Raw genomic sequence first — 18,189 nt, 5'->3', positions numbered from 1 at the left:
GCCTGGGACGCGGGTTCGATCCCTGGTTGGGGAGCTAAGATCCCACATGCCCCAGGGCAACTAAGCCTGCGGACAGCAACTTCTGAGCCCACACGCTGCAACGAAAGATCCTGCAGTCTGCAACAAAGACCCTGCATGCTGCAACCTACACCTGACACAGCCAAATAAATAAATTAAATAAATAAATAAATAATTTTTAAAATTAAAACAAACAAAAACACCAAATTCAATCCTGCAAATAGGATTAGAGATCCAGCAATTATCATTAACATCATGTTGGGGAATCTTTTGTAAGAAATACTTACCAGTGACTGTGCTTTTCCTAGTTTAGATCTGTCCTGTGATTTATTTTTCTTATCACGTGACTGTCGGTTGAAATCTGGGGTCATTTCGTGTCTTTTCCTTCTTCTGTAAATTGGAAAGCATTGGAAAAATTATAAATATCATTTTAAAGCTTTGGTGGTTGGCATAGCTGTTTGTCCATTTGATTTTGTTGTACCTGTGGTTTAAAAGATTGTCTTCACTCAACTGGAAACAAGCCAAATATCTATCAATAGAGAATGGGTACAATAAACTCTGACACATCCACACAATGGAGGACTGTGAATTGTAAAAAGGAAGGCAGAATATTTCTTTATATAACTGTGGAGTGATCTCCAGGATATATTGTTACATGAAAAAAGAAAGGGGGATAAAGTGGTATGTATTGTGTGACACCATTTCTTTCAGAAAGGGGTGTGTGTGTGTGTGTGTGTGTGTATTTGTTTATATATTTTTAAATGGAAGGACTGCACCACGACATTTTGAAAACTAGTTACCTATCAGCAGGATTCCTTTGTGTTCCAGTCAGGAACAGGGAACAGTATGGAGGGGTCGGAACAGAAGCTAGACTTCTCCAAATACACTTTGTTTTGTGTATCTGACTTTGGAACCATATCAAAATTATAAAATAAAATGAAGGAAGAAAATTCCCAAAAATCTAAAAACAAAATGAAACAAATGATCTTATCTCTCCAGTTGGTGGCATTACCCCACATAAAGGAATTACTTCGTGGGACTTTAACATAGTAATTTGTCTGAATAGTCTTAGTAGAATATATCCTAAGGACAAAAACACAGGCAGAGAAATTTTAAACTGTTTTCAGCAATCCTGTTGTTTGTATTAATACTAATATTTGTTTTCTAAAACTATTGTATGTAATAGGACAAAGTAGGGATCCACAAACTACAGCCCAGAGGCCGATGCAGACTTATGCCTGTTTTTGTAAATAAAGTTTTACTGAAACACAGTCACTCTTACTTCTTACATATGGTCAATGGCGATTTTCAGGCTGCAGTGTTGGAGTTAAGCAGTTATGACAGAGATATGTCCTGCAAAGCCTAATGTATTTGCTGTTCAGCCCTTTCCAGAAAAAGTTTGCCTAAAATAATGGACTAAGGCAATGATCATCAATGGCCACTAACATCACAAAAAGAGAGACAAACAGAAACCATGTGCCTCATGATGGAAGTACCTGAGCATTACATACTCAGGCCTCCAGATCTGAAGACTGGTACTTGTACAGGAGACAGAGGAACATGCTGGGAGTACAGTCCCCAAAAACCAGAAGATGAGAAGGTCTGTAGGGTAAATGACCTGATTTCTATAATAAACAAATTGCAAGGGAAAAAAAAGGAGGGCAGAGAAGAAACCTATGGATCAAAAAACCCCCAAAAACTTAAGTGACACATGGACCAAATGTAATATGTAGACCTTATTTGGAACCTGATTAAACAAATCAACTGTTGAAAAATATCAAACCCTTATGAGACATTCAAGGAAACCTGAAAACCGACTTGATTCTTGATTGATTATATTAAGGCATCATTCATTGACTTAGAAGTGATATGGTATCATCTTATGATTTTTAGACAGAGTCTATCTTTTAAGGAGAGGTCTTGAAATATGTATGAATGAAATAATATGACGTTTGGATTTGTCTCCAAAGTAACCAGGGGGAACAGCAGAGTGGGTGAGGAATGAATGAAACCAGACAGGTCATGTGTTGGAAACTGTTAATGCTGGATGGTGGTTATAAGAGGTTCTATTCTCTTTACTTTTGCATATATTTGAATTTTCATTATAAAGAGTTTTATTGGGACTTCCCTGGCGGTCCAGTGGTTAAGACTCCATACCTCCATTGCAGGGGGCCCGGGTTCAATCGCTGGTCGGAGAACTAAGAGCCCTCAAGCTGCGCGGCCAAAAAACAAAACAAAACCAAAAAAGACCAGCTTTGCCCAAATATTTCCTGATACTTAATTTTCAAAAATTTCCACCAGCTTTTTTTTTTTTTTTTTTTTTGGTACGCGGACCTCTCACTGTTGTGGCCTCTCCCGTTGCGGAGCACAGGCTCCGGACGCGCAGGCTCAGCGGCCATGGCTCACGGTTCCAGCCACTCCGCGGCATGTGGGATCTTCCCGGACCGGGGCACGAACCTGTGTCCCCTGCATCGGCAGGCGGACTCTCAACCACTGCGCCACCAGGGAAGCCCTCCACCAGCTTTTAATTAAGAAATTTCAAACATACAGAATAGGTGAAAGAACAGTAAAGTGATTACCCATATACTCTCCAACTAGATTCAACAACTGATAACATTTTGCTATTTTTGCTTCATCTCTGTGTATGTGTATATATATTTTCCCCTCCCCTGGGCCATAAAAATGTAAATTGCAGACACTTCATTCCCCAATACTTCACTCATCTCCTAAGGTAAAGACATTTGCCTACCTAACCACACGAGTGCCATCATACCTTAGAAAATGAGCAGTAATTCTTTAATGTCATTTTAATATATGGTCCATATTAGCTTTCTGCAGTTAACCCGAGTGCCCTTTATAGTCTTTCTTTTTTGAACCAGATCCTGCCTAGATTCCAACTGCATTGGTTTGTTATGTCTCTTATGTCTAGAACATTTTCCCCCGCCTCTTTTTTCCCCCTACAGCACTGACTCTTGGAAGAGTTCAAGCATCTGGTCTATTTTAGTGAATGTAGCACATGCACTTGAAAAAAAATGTTTGTGGAATTGTGTGTTTATCTTTTAAAATCTTTCAGTTTTTGCTTTCTGTACCTTTAGGCTTTGTAATTACGTACATATGCATTGCAACAGTTATGTCTTTCTGTTTAGTTTATAGATCCCTGTATCATCATATGAAATGTCCCTCTTTCTGTTTGGGAATACTCTGTCTTTATGTCTATTTTAACTGATATTAACGGTCATTCTAGCCTTCTTATGCTTCCTCTTTGTATGGTACATCTTTTTCTACCACTTTATTTTTAAGTCTAACTGTGCCTTAGTATTTAAGGTGTAGCTCTTGTAAAACAGCATATAGTTGGTTTTTGCCTTTTTTACCCATTCTGATAATCTCTGCCTTTTAATTGGAGTGTTAAGTATATTTAATGTAATTATTGCCTTTCACAAATAGTATTTGAGTCTCACAGAAAACTCAGGAGACTATTGGTTTTTCTCAGGTTAATGTACCATACATAAGCCTAGGTAACTAAATTTGCCTCTCTCTAATTTACCAACCTAGTCCAGACTAAGGGCCACATACAAACTTAGACACTATCCTCAGGGATACACCGACCAATACACAGTTAATACATTCACAGTGGTTCCAAATTCAAGAGTTCAAAAGGATATACAGTGAAACTTTCCTGTCCATCCTTGTCTCCAACTTAACGTTCTCCTTGAAGGCAAATGGTAGTATCAGTTTCTTGTGTTTGTTCCCGAGATATTGTATGTATATAAAAATATGAATGTGTATATATGTATCTTTCTCCTCCACCCATTTAAATGTAAACAGTAGTATTTCTTTCAAACTCTGTTTTATACCTTGTCTCCCCACCACCCCCCTCGAACTTTCTAAATTGTCAGCAAACTATTTAGACTTTTTCTGATACAACTAGATGAATGTGAAGTTCATGATCAAAAGGCTACACTTCCTTTGAAATCCACCATTTAATGAGTATTGCAATGATAGTCAGTGGTAACAAAGATGAGTAAGGCATAGTCTGTGCTCTCAAAGAGCTCAATTGTTGCTTAATTAGGGATACCACTCTCATCTCACCTCCAAAGGACCCCAAAGTAATTTGAATGTTCCTAAGTCATCAAGCCTTCTGGGATTACCCTTTCCTTTTTTAGCCAAATAATATCGTTTTAGAAGCCATCCTACTAAAAAAAAAATGCTTATTTACTATGTGCCAGGCACTATTATAAGCATGCTACATATATTAATCCTCACCGTGATCCTATGACTTGGGTATTACTACTATTGCCATTTTACAGAGGTGGAAACAGGCACAGAGAGGTTAAGGGACTCCCCAGGGTCACACAGCTAGAAGTGTGGGAGTCTGGATTTGAACCCATGCAGTATGGCCCCTGAGCCTGTACACTGTCACTATCTTATGCTGCCTTGATGTTAATCTGTTGAAATAGAACCTAAAACTATGAAAAATGTATTAAAACATTTTCAAATTTTGTTTCCTTAATTTCTTGTTTATCCTGTGTGCATGCATGTGTGTGTGTGTGTTAACAAATGAACAGATACATATGTACATACAGATGTATATTTTCTTACTCTCTTTTCTTTCTACATTATGTGTAGGATACTAGAGACACTCTTTCGCAATTTGCTTTTCTCACTTAACTATGTACCCTGGAAATCACTCCTTACCCGTTCATAGAGATGTTCCTCATTCATTTTTACAGTTGCCTAATACTCCATTGTGTGAATGGACCATACATAGTTTATTCAACAAACACTCTCCTATTTATGGGCACTTAAGTTATTTCCAATATTTCAAAGTCATAAACAATACTGCAATAAATATCCTTGTGCTGACGTACTTTTGGTGTTTTCAAGGTTGATTCCTAGAAGTGGGATTGCTGGGTCAAAATAAATACAGATATTTTTTGCTGGATGCTGTACAATTTTTCTCCACAAGGTTTGTGCCAATGTATATTCCCACCAGCAGTGTATGAGGGTGCCTGCTGGCCCACAGCCTCACCAACAGAATATATTGACAAACTTTAAAGTTTTTGCCGATCAGAGAGTTGAAAAATGGCATATTTTGCAACGTTGTGCAAAAAGCAACACTGGGAGGATAAACCAGAAACGCACGAGATTTGTAAGTGGGAATGGAGTGGAAAAGATGAGTGTGCGGTAGAGTGGAGGAGATGGAGGGGGTGATTCTCTGAGTCCACCTTCTGTACGCTTTTTGTATAGTTTTACATAGTTTTAACTCTAGAATCACGTAACATACTCACATGGGGAAAGGGATATTTAAAGAAAAGAACCCACATGACTTTTGAACACAGTAGTATGAGTATATACCCAGGCTAAAGGCAAAAAGAACCAGAAACAAATATTGAATTCTAGTTAGATTTGTTTCGATAATGATATGAGTTAGCAATTCTGAAATTACTTTCAGAATTTGTTAAGTAAATATATACTCTGTGTATGTACTATATATAATACATTTTATATAAAATTATATATGTACATATAATATATAATCAAAATTATATATGTATATATATGGAGATATGTATATGGAGATGTACATATTTGTATATCCCTCTGTCACGGAAGGGAGATACAACTGTGGAAAAGGAAAAAGAAAAGAATAGAACGAACCTTATGGTACTGGATTGGAATCTGAGGTATTAAAATATTAAAAGAAGCTGTAAGGAAAGCATTACAGCTACAAAATGCAAACAAATCCTAAAGAACCGGACAAATTTACCAATAATGGTTCATTTACTTTTCAATTACTTTTTGCTTCTACATAGTGAAAAACATTTGTATTTCACAGTAAGTTCTGTTTTCATCTTTTCATAGACTGAAGTGTCAGTAGATTGTTTCTAAAAGCAAAAGAAGTGGAGAAGGGCATGACTCTCACCCTTGCCAGCTTTGCTCAATGGGGTCACAGTTGTCCAGGTAATTGAAGCGAATGATATCAGTTGGATGTTTGTCAGAGGATCGCCAGGGTGGGAGTTCTTTCTCCCCTGGCTGGTTCTTCTTTCTCAAAGAGGAAGAGGACCGGAAAGCTGATGAAGGGGATGGCTTTTCCTCTGGAGAACTGCTTGTAACTGGTTGAACATCAGCGATCACAAACCCATCTTTTGGAGGTGTCTAGAAGAAGAAAATTAATTATTTCTGTTCCCAAAATACTATAATAATAACAGAAGTAAAACAAAGAACATCATCATCACCGTGATGGCAATGATAATGGTGACGATGATTATAGCAGCCACCAACCCAGGACTACTTGCTATGTGCCAGGCACTGTCTCAGAAGTGTTCATGCGTTACTTTATTTAACCTTCACAATAACTCTAAAAGGTAATTGTAACGACTCCCATTTTACAGAACAGGAAACTGAAATAGGATAAACTAATTAATTTGCTCACTACTACTACGTAAGTATTGACCCAGGGTCAGAATTTGAATCCAGGACTATCCTGCTTCAAGTCCACACACTGAACCTCTCTATCCTGAACTGTCCCCTCTCCTACAATATCATTGTACAGTTTTCCACAACTGCAGTTAATTTATTCATAAAAATATACACATTCTAAAAAAAGTACCCCAGCCCTAAGTATACCTAAAACAGAGACAATTTCGATTATGTAGGGGTAGACTTCATAGATTTTTTCAGTTATCAAAACTTCAGCCATTCGCAAAGAATACTTCTGCTTTTTTTTTTTTTTTTGCGGTACACGAGTCCTCACTGTTGTGGCCTCTCCCGTCGCTCCGCGGCATGTGGGATCTTCCCGGACCGGGGCACGAACCCGTGTCCCCTGCCTCGGCAGGAGGACTCTCAACCACTGCGCCACCAGGGAAGCCCTGAATACTTCTGCTTTAATTGCCCCAAATGAAAATCTATTTTTTGTGTATAAAATTCATAAGGTTTTTATGTGGTTGTAGCCTAAGGGAAGTGGTAGTGGTATGCTGAGAAGCCATTAAAGGTTTAATTTTTGTTCTTTAAGAGATTAGGGAAGCTTTGCTCAGTAAATTGGTTTGCTTGACTTGTTTGTGAAAATTAAAAAATTCCCCAGTCTCTCCAAGCAGAGTCGGTTAATTTCTTATCCTTGTTTCAACTGTTCTTTGTATATATTTCTACTACCAGATAGCACTTAGTATTCAACGTTGTAATTATTTGCTTGTCTGTGTCTTGGGCCACTAGACTAGGCTTCCAGAAAGCAGGGTTAAGACCATTGTACTCTTAGCACCTAGCACATAACAGTATTTAATAAATATTTACTCATTTAGTGAGTGATTGCAATTAATAGAGTAAGAAGACATTTTACATTTATATAACTGATAGCTCATTACTGGTTTAGTATTCAATATTTTGTGCAGATCTCATTTTAAATGGACATTCAGGGAATTCCCTGGTGGTCCAGTGGTTAGGACTCTGTGCTTTCACTGCCTAGGGCTCGGGTTCGATTCCTGGTCAGGCAACTAAAATCCCAAGCCACACAGACACGCAGACAAAAAAATGAAATAAAAAAAGTAAATAAAATGGACGTTCATTTCATTTCTCTGAGTTCATATTGAATGAAATCTGTCTGTTTTTGCTGGAAGAGGTCTTGTTTAACACCATTGGGAATAAATAATACATGATAATAAAAAGCAATTTCAGGGAAGAAAATTTAGGCGTGCATGCTACTAACTATATATAAATAAGCGTCATTAATTCTGAAAAGTACACAATATTTGACCCATTAACAGAATAGGTAATAAAGAAAAACTGATGACTTTTCTGTTAAGTAAACAAAAATCTTATGCCCTTTACCCAAAGTCTTTTTGAGAATTTTTAAAATCGTGAATGTTGAAAAAATTTTGAATGCTTTTGTTTGCATATATTGAAATGACCATACATCTTTTCTCTTTTATTATGTGAATTACATGGATTGATTTTTGAATATTATGCCAAATTTATTCTCCTTGGATACATCCCACTTGGTCATCATTTATTATTCTTTTTTTATATATTACTGGACTTAATTTGCCAATATTTTTAAAGGATTTTTATGTCTGTGTTCATGAGGGGTATTGGTCTGTGGTTTTGTTTTGTTTTCTTTTAAAGTCTTTATCTAGTTTTGGTATAGAGGTTATGAGTTGGGCAGCGTTCCCTCTTCCTCTATTTTCTGAAAGAGTTTATGTAGAACTGGTATTAAAATTGGTATATTAAAAAGTACTACCTACAGAAATTTAATACTAAGCAAAGATGTGGCAATTTTCTTGCATCAGAACTATTCATTATTTTAAAATATAGTTATGCATAAATATTTTGTGGAGAAAGAGTTATTGCTGAAGACGAAGCATTAAAGTCAGTGTTGTATATAACACTCAAAACCTTTTTTCATTCTACAAGTTGGTTAATCACTTTTCTCTCCTCTGCCTCAGACCAGCCTATGCTTCAGCCATTGAATGCCATTTCCTGCCTACAATTGAGAACCAGAGTCAAGAAAAGCTTCATGGGGACTTCCCTGGTGGCGCAGTGGTTAAGAATCCACCTGCCAATGCATGGGACACGGGTTCAAGCCCTGGTCCAGGAAGATCCCACATGCGCAGAGCAACTAAGTCTGTGTGTCACAACTACTGAGCCTGCGCTCTAGAGTCCGCGAGCCACAACTACTGAGCCTGCATGTCTAGAGCCTGTGCTCCGCAGTGAGAAGCCACCGCAATGAGAAGTTCACGCACGGCAACGAAGAGTAGCCCCCGCTCGCGGCAACTAGAGAAAGCCTGCGTGTAGCAACGAAGACCCAACGCAGGCAAAAGTAAAAATAAATTTAAAAAAAAAAAAAAGAAAGAAAAGTGTTTTGATAAAAAGTCATAGCTATTGTAATTTTTTAAATAACTTGTCTACCAGTTCAGTTTAAAAATTTCTTTTTTTGGCTTCCCTGGTGGCGCAGTGGTTGGGAGTCCCCCTATCGATGCAGGGGACGCGGGTTCATGCCCCGGTCCGGGAGGATCCCGCATGCCGCGGAGCGGCTGGGCCCGTGGGCCATGGCCGCTGGGCCTGCGCGTCCGGAGCCTGTGCTCCGCAACGGGAGAGGCCACAACAGTGAGAGGCCCGCGTACCGCAAAAAAAAAAACAAACAAAAAAAATTTCTTTTTTAAAGAAATCCTCATGGAGAACACCAATTATTGAACTCAGAAAGACTAGTTTTATCATTGCAACTATAACAATATTAATTATGCATAGTTTATTACTCTATTAAATGCAGATGGATTCTTCTTCGAGCAAACAATAGAACGAAACCTAAATGAGCACGCTAAATAGCTCAGGAGCTGACGCTTCATATTTCAAACGGATTCTTCAATTAGAAAAGGATTCACTGCAGCTTTTTTACAGAAAACCCCTGTGGTTTAAAAAATGATTAAAAAATTTTAATTTACACATAATTTTTCAGGAACTCATCTACTGTACAAAACTGCATAACTCCGTAAGTATATATTAGATCATGCCATAAAGAAAAAGCTCATAAAAATTTCCCATAAGTTACCTAATTAACTGACTACAAGAATGAACATAAACATTGGTTATAATGCATGCAAAACCACTAGAAAATATTATGCTCAGATTATTTACTTTTTATGATTATATGTACATGCTTTACATTGCTAGTTTCTAGGGTAAAAAGAACTTTAACATGCCCATATGCCCTTCCGTAATTACTAATTTATTGCAAAACTCTTCTTTATAAATGATACAAAAATAAACTTCAGCTCGTCTGGTAGAATCATAGACAATTTGAATCAGTTACGTAAAGTGGGATGAGCCATAGGTAATAAGGACAGCACACTCCCCCAGAATCCCAGTGTCAGAACTCTGTGGTATAGGCGCCAGAGACACAGAAATCCAGGAATCTGAAGAGTGAGGAGCTCCCAGTCCTAACCTGGGTGGAACTGTGGTTTGGCAGTGTCAGGTGACAGTTCTCAACTCACATGGATACCTTGAAAAGCGCCATCAAGTTCTCAGAAAAGGAGAATTTTAAAGTCACATCGATAGTATATTTCCTTTGAGTCAACTGCCTTCCCCAACTTCAAGATTGATCATTTAGTCTTAGTTCTAGCATTCCTACATAGTGGATGTTTGTAATTTTGTTGCTTCTTTCCCCAAATTTACCTTGGGCTTGGTAACATGGAGTTCTTTCACCATTTGAATATAGTGTTTCTTCCATATACCCTGCTCAAAGGGAGTTGGAGAGAAATTGATGTACCAGTTAAACCGTAAACATTTGAGCATCCAGAGCTGATCCAGTTCCGTTAAGTTCTTCCAATGCCAGCTCACCTGGAAAAACAACAAAAATTAAAAAAAAACAAAACAAAAACTATTCAGTTTACATGCTCACTTTCTCTAGGTTTTGAGCTGTCCCTTTCCACCAAATCACAGCTTAGTTACCTACTGCCTAAAGTGCTGCCTAGCCAGGCAGAAGGATTTTTTTAATGTTAATTCAGACTTAGAATCAGAGTCAACTAATGTTTATTGAGCACCTATTAACCATTCTCATAGCAACTTAAGGAGGGAAGTATAATTATTATTCTCATATTGCAAATGAGGAAACTGAGGCTCAGATAGACTTTGGAACTTCCTAAAGGTTCCTGAAGATCTCCATATGAAAGTTACAGAGACTCCAGTTGGCACATTGCTTATTCTTTTCATGACATGCTTCCTTTTTTTCCCTCCATTCTTATGATTTAACTAAATATAAACTTTATAAAGGGAACACCATTGCTAATACTATATTGGAGTGTCCTAAATAGCCTTTAAGTTTCAATAGAGCATTAAGTATTTGTTCTATACATTCCATTTCCATAGCTTTAGTGTCAATCCTACACATCCAGCAAATAGTGGAGGTGACCCTATTATGTGTAGTAGCACTTAACAATAATTTACTCCGGGTATTGAGTAAGTCTTGTTAGAAACTAGAGTCGAGTCCATATATAAAGTTGAGACTAGGCATTCTATGTCTCATCAAGAGTTGCAAAGATGACAGCTAACCTTCAAACTCAAATTTCATCCTTGGAAAACTGGCCTATTTTTCAAGATTATCTATATAATGAATAATGTTTGAGTGTCCCCCAAATAAGCAGAACACTCTATAATGGAACTTGCTACCCATCCATCCATTGATCTATCCCTCTCTTCCTCCCTCCTTCCGTCCTATCATGTCTAGGATTGTTTTACGCGCTGAAGATGAGACGTGCAGGAGAGAGGCATGCCGGAGAGGGCACAATTAGAAGTAATGACAGGTTCAGGAGCTGGAAGGAGGAAAAAGCTTAGAGGATCTGATAGAGCCCTGAGGGCAGAAACAGAAATCACATCTACTTTGTTCAACCAGACATGAAACTACACAGACCTTAATCTCCGTATGGTTAGTTAACTCAATTCAATCGAGAGGTGAGGTTTGGGAAGGAGGGGATGGGGAGAAAAGTTGCTCAATTCTCACTCTTTTCCTCTGAAAAGAGGAACCTTAGATCTGGTTTAGACCTGGGTATTTAAGTTGGGGGTCCCCCCACCGGGGTAAATAAAGTTTTCTTTTCGTTGTTTTTTGTTTTTTAAACTAAACAGGAATGAGGAGAAGGGTAGGTAAGAACTTTCAAAACTATAAGACAGACACTTCCCTGGTGGCGCAGTGGTTAAGAATCCTCCTGCCAATGCAGGGGACACAGGTTTGATCCCTGGTCCGGGAAGATCCCACATGCCAGGAGCAACGAAGCCCGTGCGCCACAACTACTGAGCCCACACTCTAGAGCCAGCAAGCCACAACTACTGAAGTCTGCACGCCTAGAGCCTGTGCTCTGCAACAAGAGAAGCCACCGCAATGGGAAGCCCGCGCACCGCAATGAAGAGTAGACCCCGCTCACTGCAACTAGAGAAAGCCCGCGCGCAGCAATGAAGACCCAATGCAGCCAAAAAAAAAGACACAAAGTTAACAAAACAAAACAAAAAACTATAAAGCATCCCCCACCATATTTTTAAACAGCTCAAAGCTCATTTTGGTGCAATGACTTTACTGTTTACTTTAAATCTAGCTGAAGAACAACTGCTTCACAGTCAATTCTGGGAATAAAATACGATGCTGAAATCTTGCAAGACTGACATATGGTGCACACAGATGAGAGGATTAGTTAATTTAAAATAACATCTCCCTGGAATGATAACATTCTCATTGTGAAACACTTGGAAAATTCTGAGAAGCTTGAAGAAAAACAATACCCATAACCCCATCAATCAGAGATGACCATTATTAACAACTTGGTAGAGTTGTTTTCCTTGCCATCTGTTTCCTAGGCATATACGAAACAAAACTGGGAAACTCTGTATACAATTTAAAATAATGCTTTCTTCATTTTACACATAATAAGCATCTCTGTTCTTCCAAAACATGTTTTCTAATAGCTGCATAGTAATTCATCATATGACTGTATGATACTCTCTTATTATTGGGCATTTAAAATGCTATGTTGGGGACTTCCCTGGTGGCGCAGTTGTTAAGAATCTGCCTGGCAATGCAAGGGACACGGGTTCAAGCCCTGGTCCGGGAAGATCCCACATGCTGCGGAGCAACAAAGCCTGTGTGCCACAACTACTGAGCCTGCGCTCTAGAGCCTGCGAGCCACAACTACTGAAGTCCACATGCCTAGAGCCAGTGCTCTGCAACAAAGAGAAGCCACTGCAATGAGAAGCCCATGCACCGCAACGAAGAGTAGCCCCCGCTCGCTGCAACTGGAGAAAGCCCGGGCGCAGCAACGAAGACCCAACATAGCCAAAAATAAATAAATAAATAAATAAATAACTGTATTTTTTTTTAAATGCTATGATTTTTTTTTCTTTTTAAATATTTATTTATTTATTTTCTTATTTGGTTGTGCCGGGTCTTAGTTGCGGCAGGCGGGCTCCTTAGTTGTGGCATGCATGTGGGATCTAGTTAGTTGCCTGACTGGGATCGAACCTGGGCCCCCTGCATTGGGAGCACAGAGTCTTAACCACTGCACCACCAGGGAAGTCCCGCTATGCTTTTTTTTTTTTTTTTTTGCGGTACACGGGCCTCTCAACTGTTGTGGCCTCTCCCGTTGCAGAGCACAGGCTCCGTACGCGCAGGCTCAGCAGCTATGGCTCACAGGCCCAGCCACTCCGCGGCATGTGGGATCTTCCCGGACCGGGGCACGAACCCATGTCCCCTGCATGGGCAGGCGGACTCTCAACCACTGAGCCACCAGAGAAGCCCCCGCTATGCTTTTTAAAAAAATTGTTTCATTTTTGGAATAAGTAATATGTGTACATTAATACTAAATTCAAAGATACCAAGGGGCACACGGTAAAAAAGAAGTCTCTCTCATCCCTATCATCTAGCCACTCACTTCCCTCCCTGGATGTAACCATTGTTACCAGCTTCTTGTGTGTCATTCCAGAATATTAACAGATATGGATGTACTCTTTTTTTTTCTTTCCAAAATGGTAGGACAACTCTGCACTTTTGCTTTTTTCACTGATGATATATTGTGGAGATGGTTGCAACCGGTCCCCTATTAGCAGACACTTCCATTGTTTCCAACATTTTGCTACTACAAACTATGTTGCAATATTCTTACACAGACATAATTTTTGCATGTGTTGAAGTATGCCCATCAGACAAATTCCAAGAAGTGGAACTGCTGGGGCAAAGGGAATCTTTATTTAAAAATTGAATGCTACAAATTGTTCTCCGTCATGGTTGCATCAATTTTTCTACCAACAATATATGAAAGTGCTTGTTTCCCCACACCTCCACCAATATAAAATAGTATCATTAAAAAATATGACTCAACCCATCTGAGTCATGAAAGATGGTATGATAATGAGGCTAAACATTTTACATATTTTAGAAATATCTGCTTTTCTTTCTGTAAACTACTTGTTCACTTCCTTTGCTCATTTTTCTGCTGGGTTGTTTTTTTTTTTGCTTAATGTAGATTTATAGTAGTTCTTTAAAAAATAAGGAAATTAGCTCTTTGCTGGCCATTTGTTTTTCTCCCTGTGTACTTGGGCCCCCGGCAGTGAAAGTGCGGAGTCCTAATCACTGGACCACCAGGGAATTCCCTCCTTTGAGTACTTTAATGGTTTCCTTTAATTTCATATCAATCTTTTATCCTTCTAGAATTTTTTTCCAGATAGCTGCCCAATTGTCTCAACACCATTCATTGAATAATTCATATATCCTACTGCATTCATTTTCTTAATCTTAAAAACTAAAGTTACCATGTTACATGTATGTGAATGCAAAGTAACAGGTAATTTCTGGTCTTACTAGACTATGAAAAGAATCAACAAAATGACTATCAGTTTTATATCTTAAATAATATACTTTAATACACCATGGAATTGCTTGTAAGAAAATAATGGTCAGATCCTTTCCCAACCTCACCCCTGGGAGCACATCTGCCCACTCTGAAGACTTTTAGTCTCATATTCTTTTGTAATTATTGCATGAGCACCTTATTTTAAGCTTTTCTATTTATGAATGGCCTGCACTCTACAGTTTGGGATTTTACTGTAGTTCTGTGCTGTGCAATATAAGATTATTCTGCTGATGAACCATTACATACATGTGTATTTGTTTCCCCAGCTAGTTAATACTATTTTGTGGACACTTAGTAGTGTCTTACACTTTTTCCTGCTCTTGAGCACTAAATGTAGAGTCAGACACAAAGGAGATGAGGGTTAATTCAAACTGTACAGACTAATCATACTGAGCATCTCATCTACTTCTTGGTTTTGTGTACGTGCTGTTTTTTTTCCTCAAGTTTCAGCGTTTTGTCTTTACAAGATGCCATACACCGCTTCTTTGTCTTTACCTGTGCACAACGACAAAGGCTTCGGGGATCCAGGAAAGAAAAGATATATAAAGATAACACCCTTGGAAGCTTGGTAGTAAAATCCAGAGCTTCTGCTGGAATTTTTTCCTGAAGCTTTCGACAGCAGAACTTCTGCTGTGACAGGGAGCAGCGTTCTAACAGCCCTGTCAGGATTCTTCTCCTTTGAGAGTCTGTCCATTTGTCAAACTGGGGAAAAAAAAAAAAGGAAAAGAAAATTTAAAAAGCTCCAGGTTTAGTCTGACACCAGAGATGCATTGTAAAAAGAAGAGATAAGCATGGCATAGAAAGTGAGTTTAGTAATTTATTCCTAATGAATAGCATGTATTTCTTTCCCTAGCTAGTAAATTCCACGTTTTACCATTTATCTGCCCTTTCTCATGTTTGCGTGGGTGAGCCCATGCAAGACTGCGGTGTGGACACAGAAGTGCACTTGACCACAAAACTTGGAGTTACATAAAAACAGTAAGTTGAGAGCTGGCCGTATTCATAAACTGAGAATATATATACTTATAAAATACAGATCTTCCTCAACTTCTGATGGGGTTACGTGCCGATACATTCATCATAAGTTGAAAATATCATAAGTCGAAAATGCATTTAATACACCTAACCTACCAAACATCCTAGCTTAGCCCAGCCTACCTTAAACGTGCTCAGAACACTTCCATGAGCCTACAGTTGGGCAAAATCATCTAACACAAAGCCTACTTTATAATAAAGTGTTGACTGTCTCATGTAATTTATTGAATACTAGACTGAACGTGAAAAACAGAATGGTTGTCTGGGTACAGAAGGTTGTGAGTGTATTCGCTGTGTATCCTCATGATCGTGTGGCTGACTGGGAACTGTGGCTTGCTGGTTGCCCAGCATCATAAAAGAATATCCTACTGCACACAGCTAGCCTGAAAAAACCCCCCCAAATTTACAATTTTAAATATGGTTTCTGCCGAATGTCTATCCTTTTTGCACCATGATAAAGCCGAAAATTCACTAAGTTGCATCACCCTAAGTCGGGACCGTCTGTACAACCTCAAGAGAAGACACTTGGGCAGCCTCTCTCCCCCAACAGTTTCTCTATTAACTCGTTAGTGATTAAAACTCCAGGATGAGAAACGAACCTTTGTGTTCACAATCGGAGATAAGGTATAGCAAGCAAATATCCCTGAGAAGGGGAATATACAGGGTTAAAGTTCTACTAGTATGTAAATGATTGATATGATTGCAAAGGAAAAGGTGATAGGGGGACCTGGGAAAAAAGTGCCAGAGATAGGAAGGAGATGCCAAAGCCATCTGGGGCATGCCAAACAAGAGCTTTGGTTACGTCACTATCTTCCTCAGAGATAACCCCAAACCAGTCCCAAGATCAGTGACTGATCAGAAGGTAAGAACTTGAGGGCTGGCCAAAACCAAAAGAAAGCCTCTTAGGGGAACACCTAGCTGCTGAAGGGGCCACTACCAGGGTCTAAATCTCTCTTCTTCTTTAGGCCGTTAGAGAAGAGAAAACAGGGAAGTTTGGGGCTACTTGTATTTTGTATACTATTGCATTTAACATATAGAGGTTTATTCGTTATTATAAAGTAATCAGAATTTTATAATAAACTTTAGTTGTAATCATAAAATACACTGACCACCTAAAAAGGCATATAAAGTAAAAATGTATTTTTGATAAGCCTTATGACAAGTCAACTTCGTTATAATCATAGGATGTATCTTTTTAATTAGTAGGAATACTTCTTGATTAAAACTATTCACTGTTACAGATCTATTCAGTGACCCATGAATCTCACTTTGGAGACTATAATTCATGCGCAGGGGGTGGGGTTGGGGGGATGGGGAATCCTAAAATGAAAAAAAAACAAACCCCAAAACCTTAACTTACAAATACGTGAATAAAATATATTCACGTGTGAGTGTCCCCAGATTTCTTCTATGTTTGTTTCTGCACAGTCCATATTTTCAACTCCCATAAAATGAGACTTCTTTCCTTTGGGGTTGGATTATTAGAATGAATATAGAGAAGCTGGGCCAGAATGGCCAGGGCCAGGAGAAGGGTCAGGCCCAAGAAGCTGCTTTGATCTATAAAATAAAGAGCCAACGGGAAGGCATACGGAGATAGAAGAGCTGCAGGGCTTGTAGGGAGTTTGAGGGGTTCAGACTGTAATTGCCTCTGCAGCAGTTATAGAGTGTGAGAGAACTGGGGAATGAAGGAAGCAGATGTGGGAAGTATTGTTATGAGTTTTGAATTGGATCCCCTGTGATTTTTCTTTGAGAGACCAAATGAATATCGGTATTCATTTTTAAAATTACTTTTGGGCAGTGCTATGTGGCTCTGTAGAAACTGAGCTACGTGGGGACCCAGGATGATTATGCTTACAAAATAATTTTTATGGGATATTATTAGCACTGCAAGAAATCAGAAATAACCCCAAATGCCTAACAAGAGTGGATCAGCTCAGCAAACTAATATATCAGCATGATAAGAGAAAGTATGGCATTACGGATGGATGGTGGATTTGGGAATGAGGCCATTTGAGTCTCACTAACAACCTCTTAATTTCTTCATTTACACATTAAGAATAATTATATCTAAATTGCAGGATTGTCATGAGGATTAAATAAAATATGTATAAAATTCCTAATATGGTGCATGATTCGTAGTCATGGCAGTTAATATTATAAAGTATCACAGTGATGTTAAAAATAATAAGTATGTGGGGTATATCAATGTAAAAGGAATAGATATGCAAACAATTAAATTACAAAGCATAAAATTACCAGGTTTGTACATTGACAAGGACGGGAAGTACATTTCGAATGACTGAGGTTAGCTCAATTACTTTCCTGGATGCCCACAAAAAGAGAATGAGCTCAGATTGAAGAACAAGTGATTTAGAATGAATATAAAAGAACATTAGGATTATAAAATGCTGAAGAAATCTATAAAAGAAAACATTAAAACATTTTCCTCTAGAGATTAAAAAGATCATTACATTGGTTCCTCATTTATTTCCCTGATTACAACAAAGATAATTTATATTTGGCTTTGATTGGTGTTCTTTGCCTTGAGGGATTTTCCTTTCTAATTGTGTTTATTTAGGCTAAAAGAAAACTCATTTGCATTCCTTGAACTCCCACCAATTGAAGGTGGGTAGATGACTCAGAAGAATGCTGAACAGTTGGGGAAAATCCCTTTGGAATTTAAAAGGTGCTAGGAATAATCCAAAAAGTAAATAATCCGTGGAAGAGTTAACTGTACAGGAATTTGGTAATCTCCCAG

At 38.5% G+C, this 18,189-nt stretch overlaps 1 protein-coding gene across 3 annotated transcripts in view; it reads right to left on the bottom strand.

The window, feature by feature from the left end:
• FBXO16 (F-box protein 16) overlaps positions 1-18,189 on the bottom strand; it is a 56,514-nt gene that overhangs the window by 19,123 nt on the left and 19,202 nt on the right. For all 3 annotated transcript variants that reach the window (XM_004321475.4, XM_019941347.3, XM_033857597.1), the window contains exons 4-7: positions 14,892-15,098; positions 10,180-10,344; positions 5,942-6,174; positions 306-408 (exon numbers count right to left, since the gene is read on the bottom strand). In XM_004321475.4, coding sequence (XP_004321523.2) covers positions 306-408; positions 5,942-6,174; positions 10,180-10,344; positions 14,892-15,098 — 708 coding nt within the window. The remainder of the gene's footprint in view (positions 1-305; positions 409-5,941; positions 6,175-10,179; positions 10,345-14,891; positions 15,099-18,189) is intronic.

Source organism: Tursiops truncatus, chromosome 6 (genome assembly GCF_011762595.2).
Source record: "Tursiops truncatus isolate mTurTru1 chromosome 6, mTurTru1.mat.Y, whole genome shotgun sequence".
NCBI lineage: Eukaryota > Metazoa > Chordata > Mammalia > Artiodactyla > Delphinidae > Tursiops > Tursiops truncatus.
Note: the sequence above shows the minus strand (reverse complement) of the source record. Positions and strands in the feature narration are given on the sequence as shown.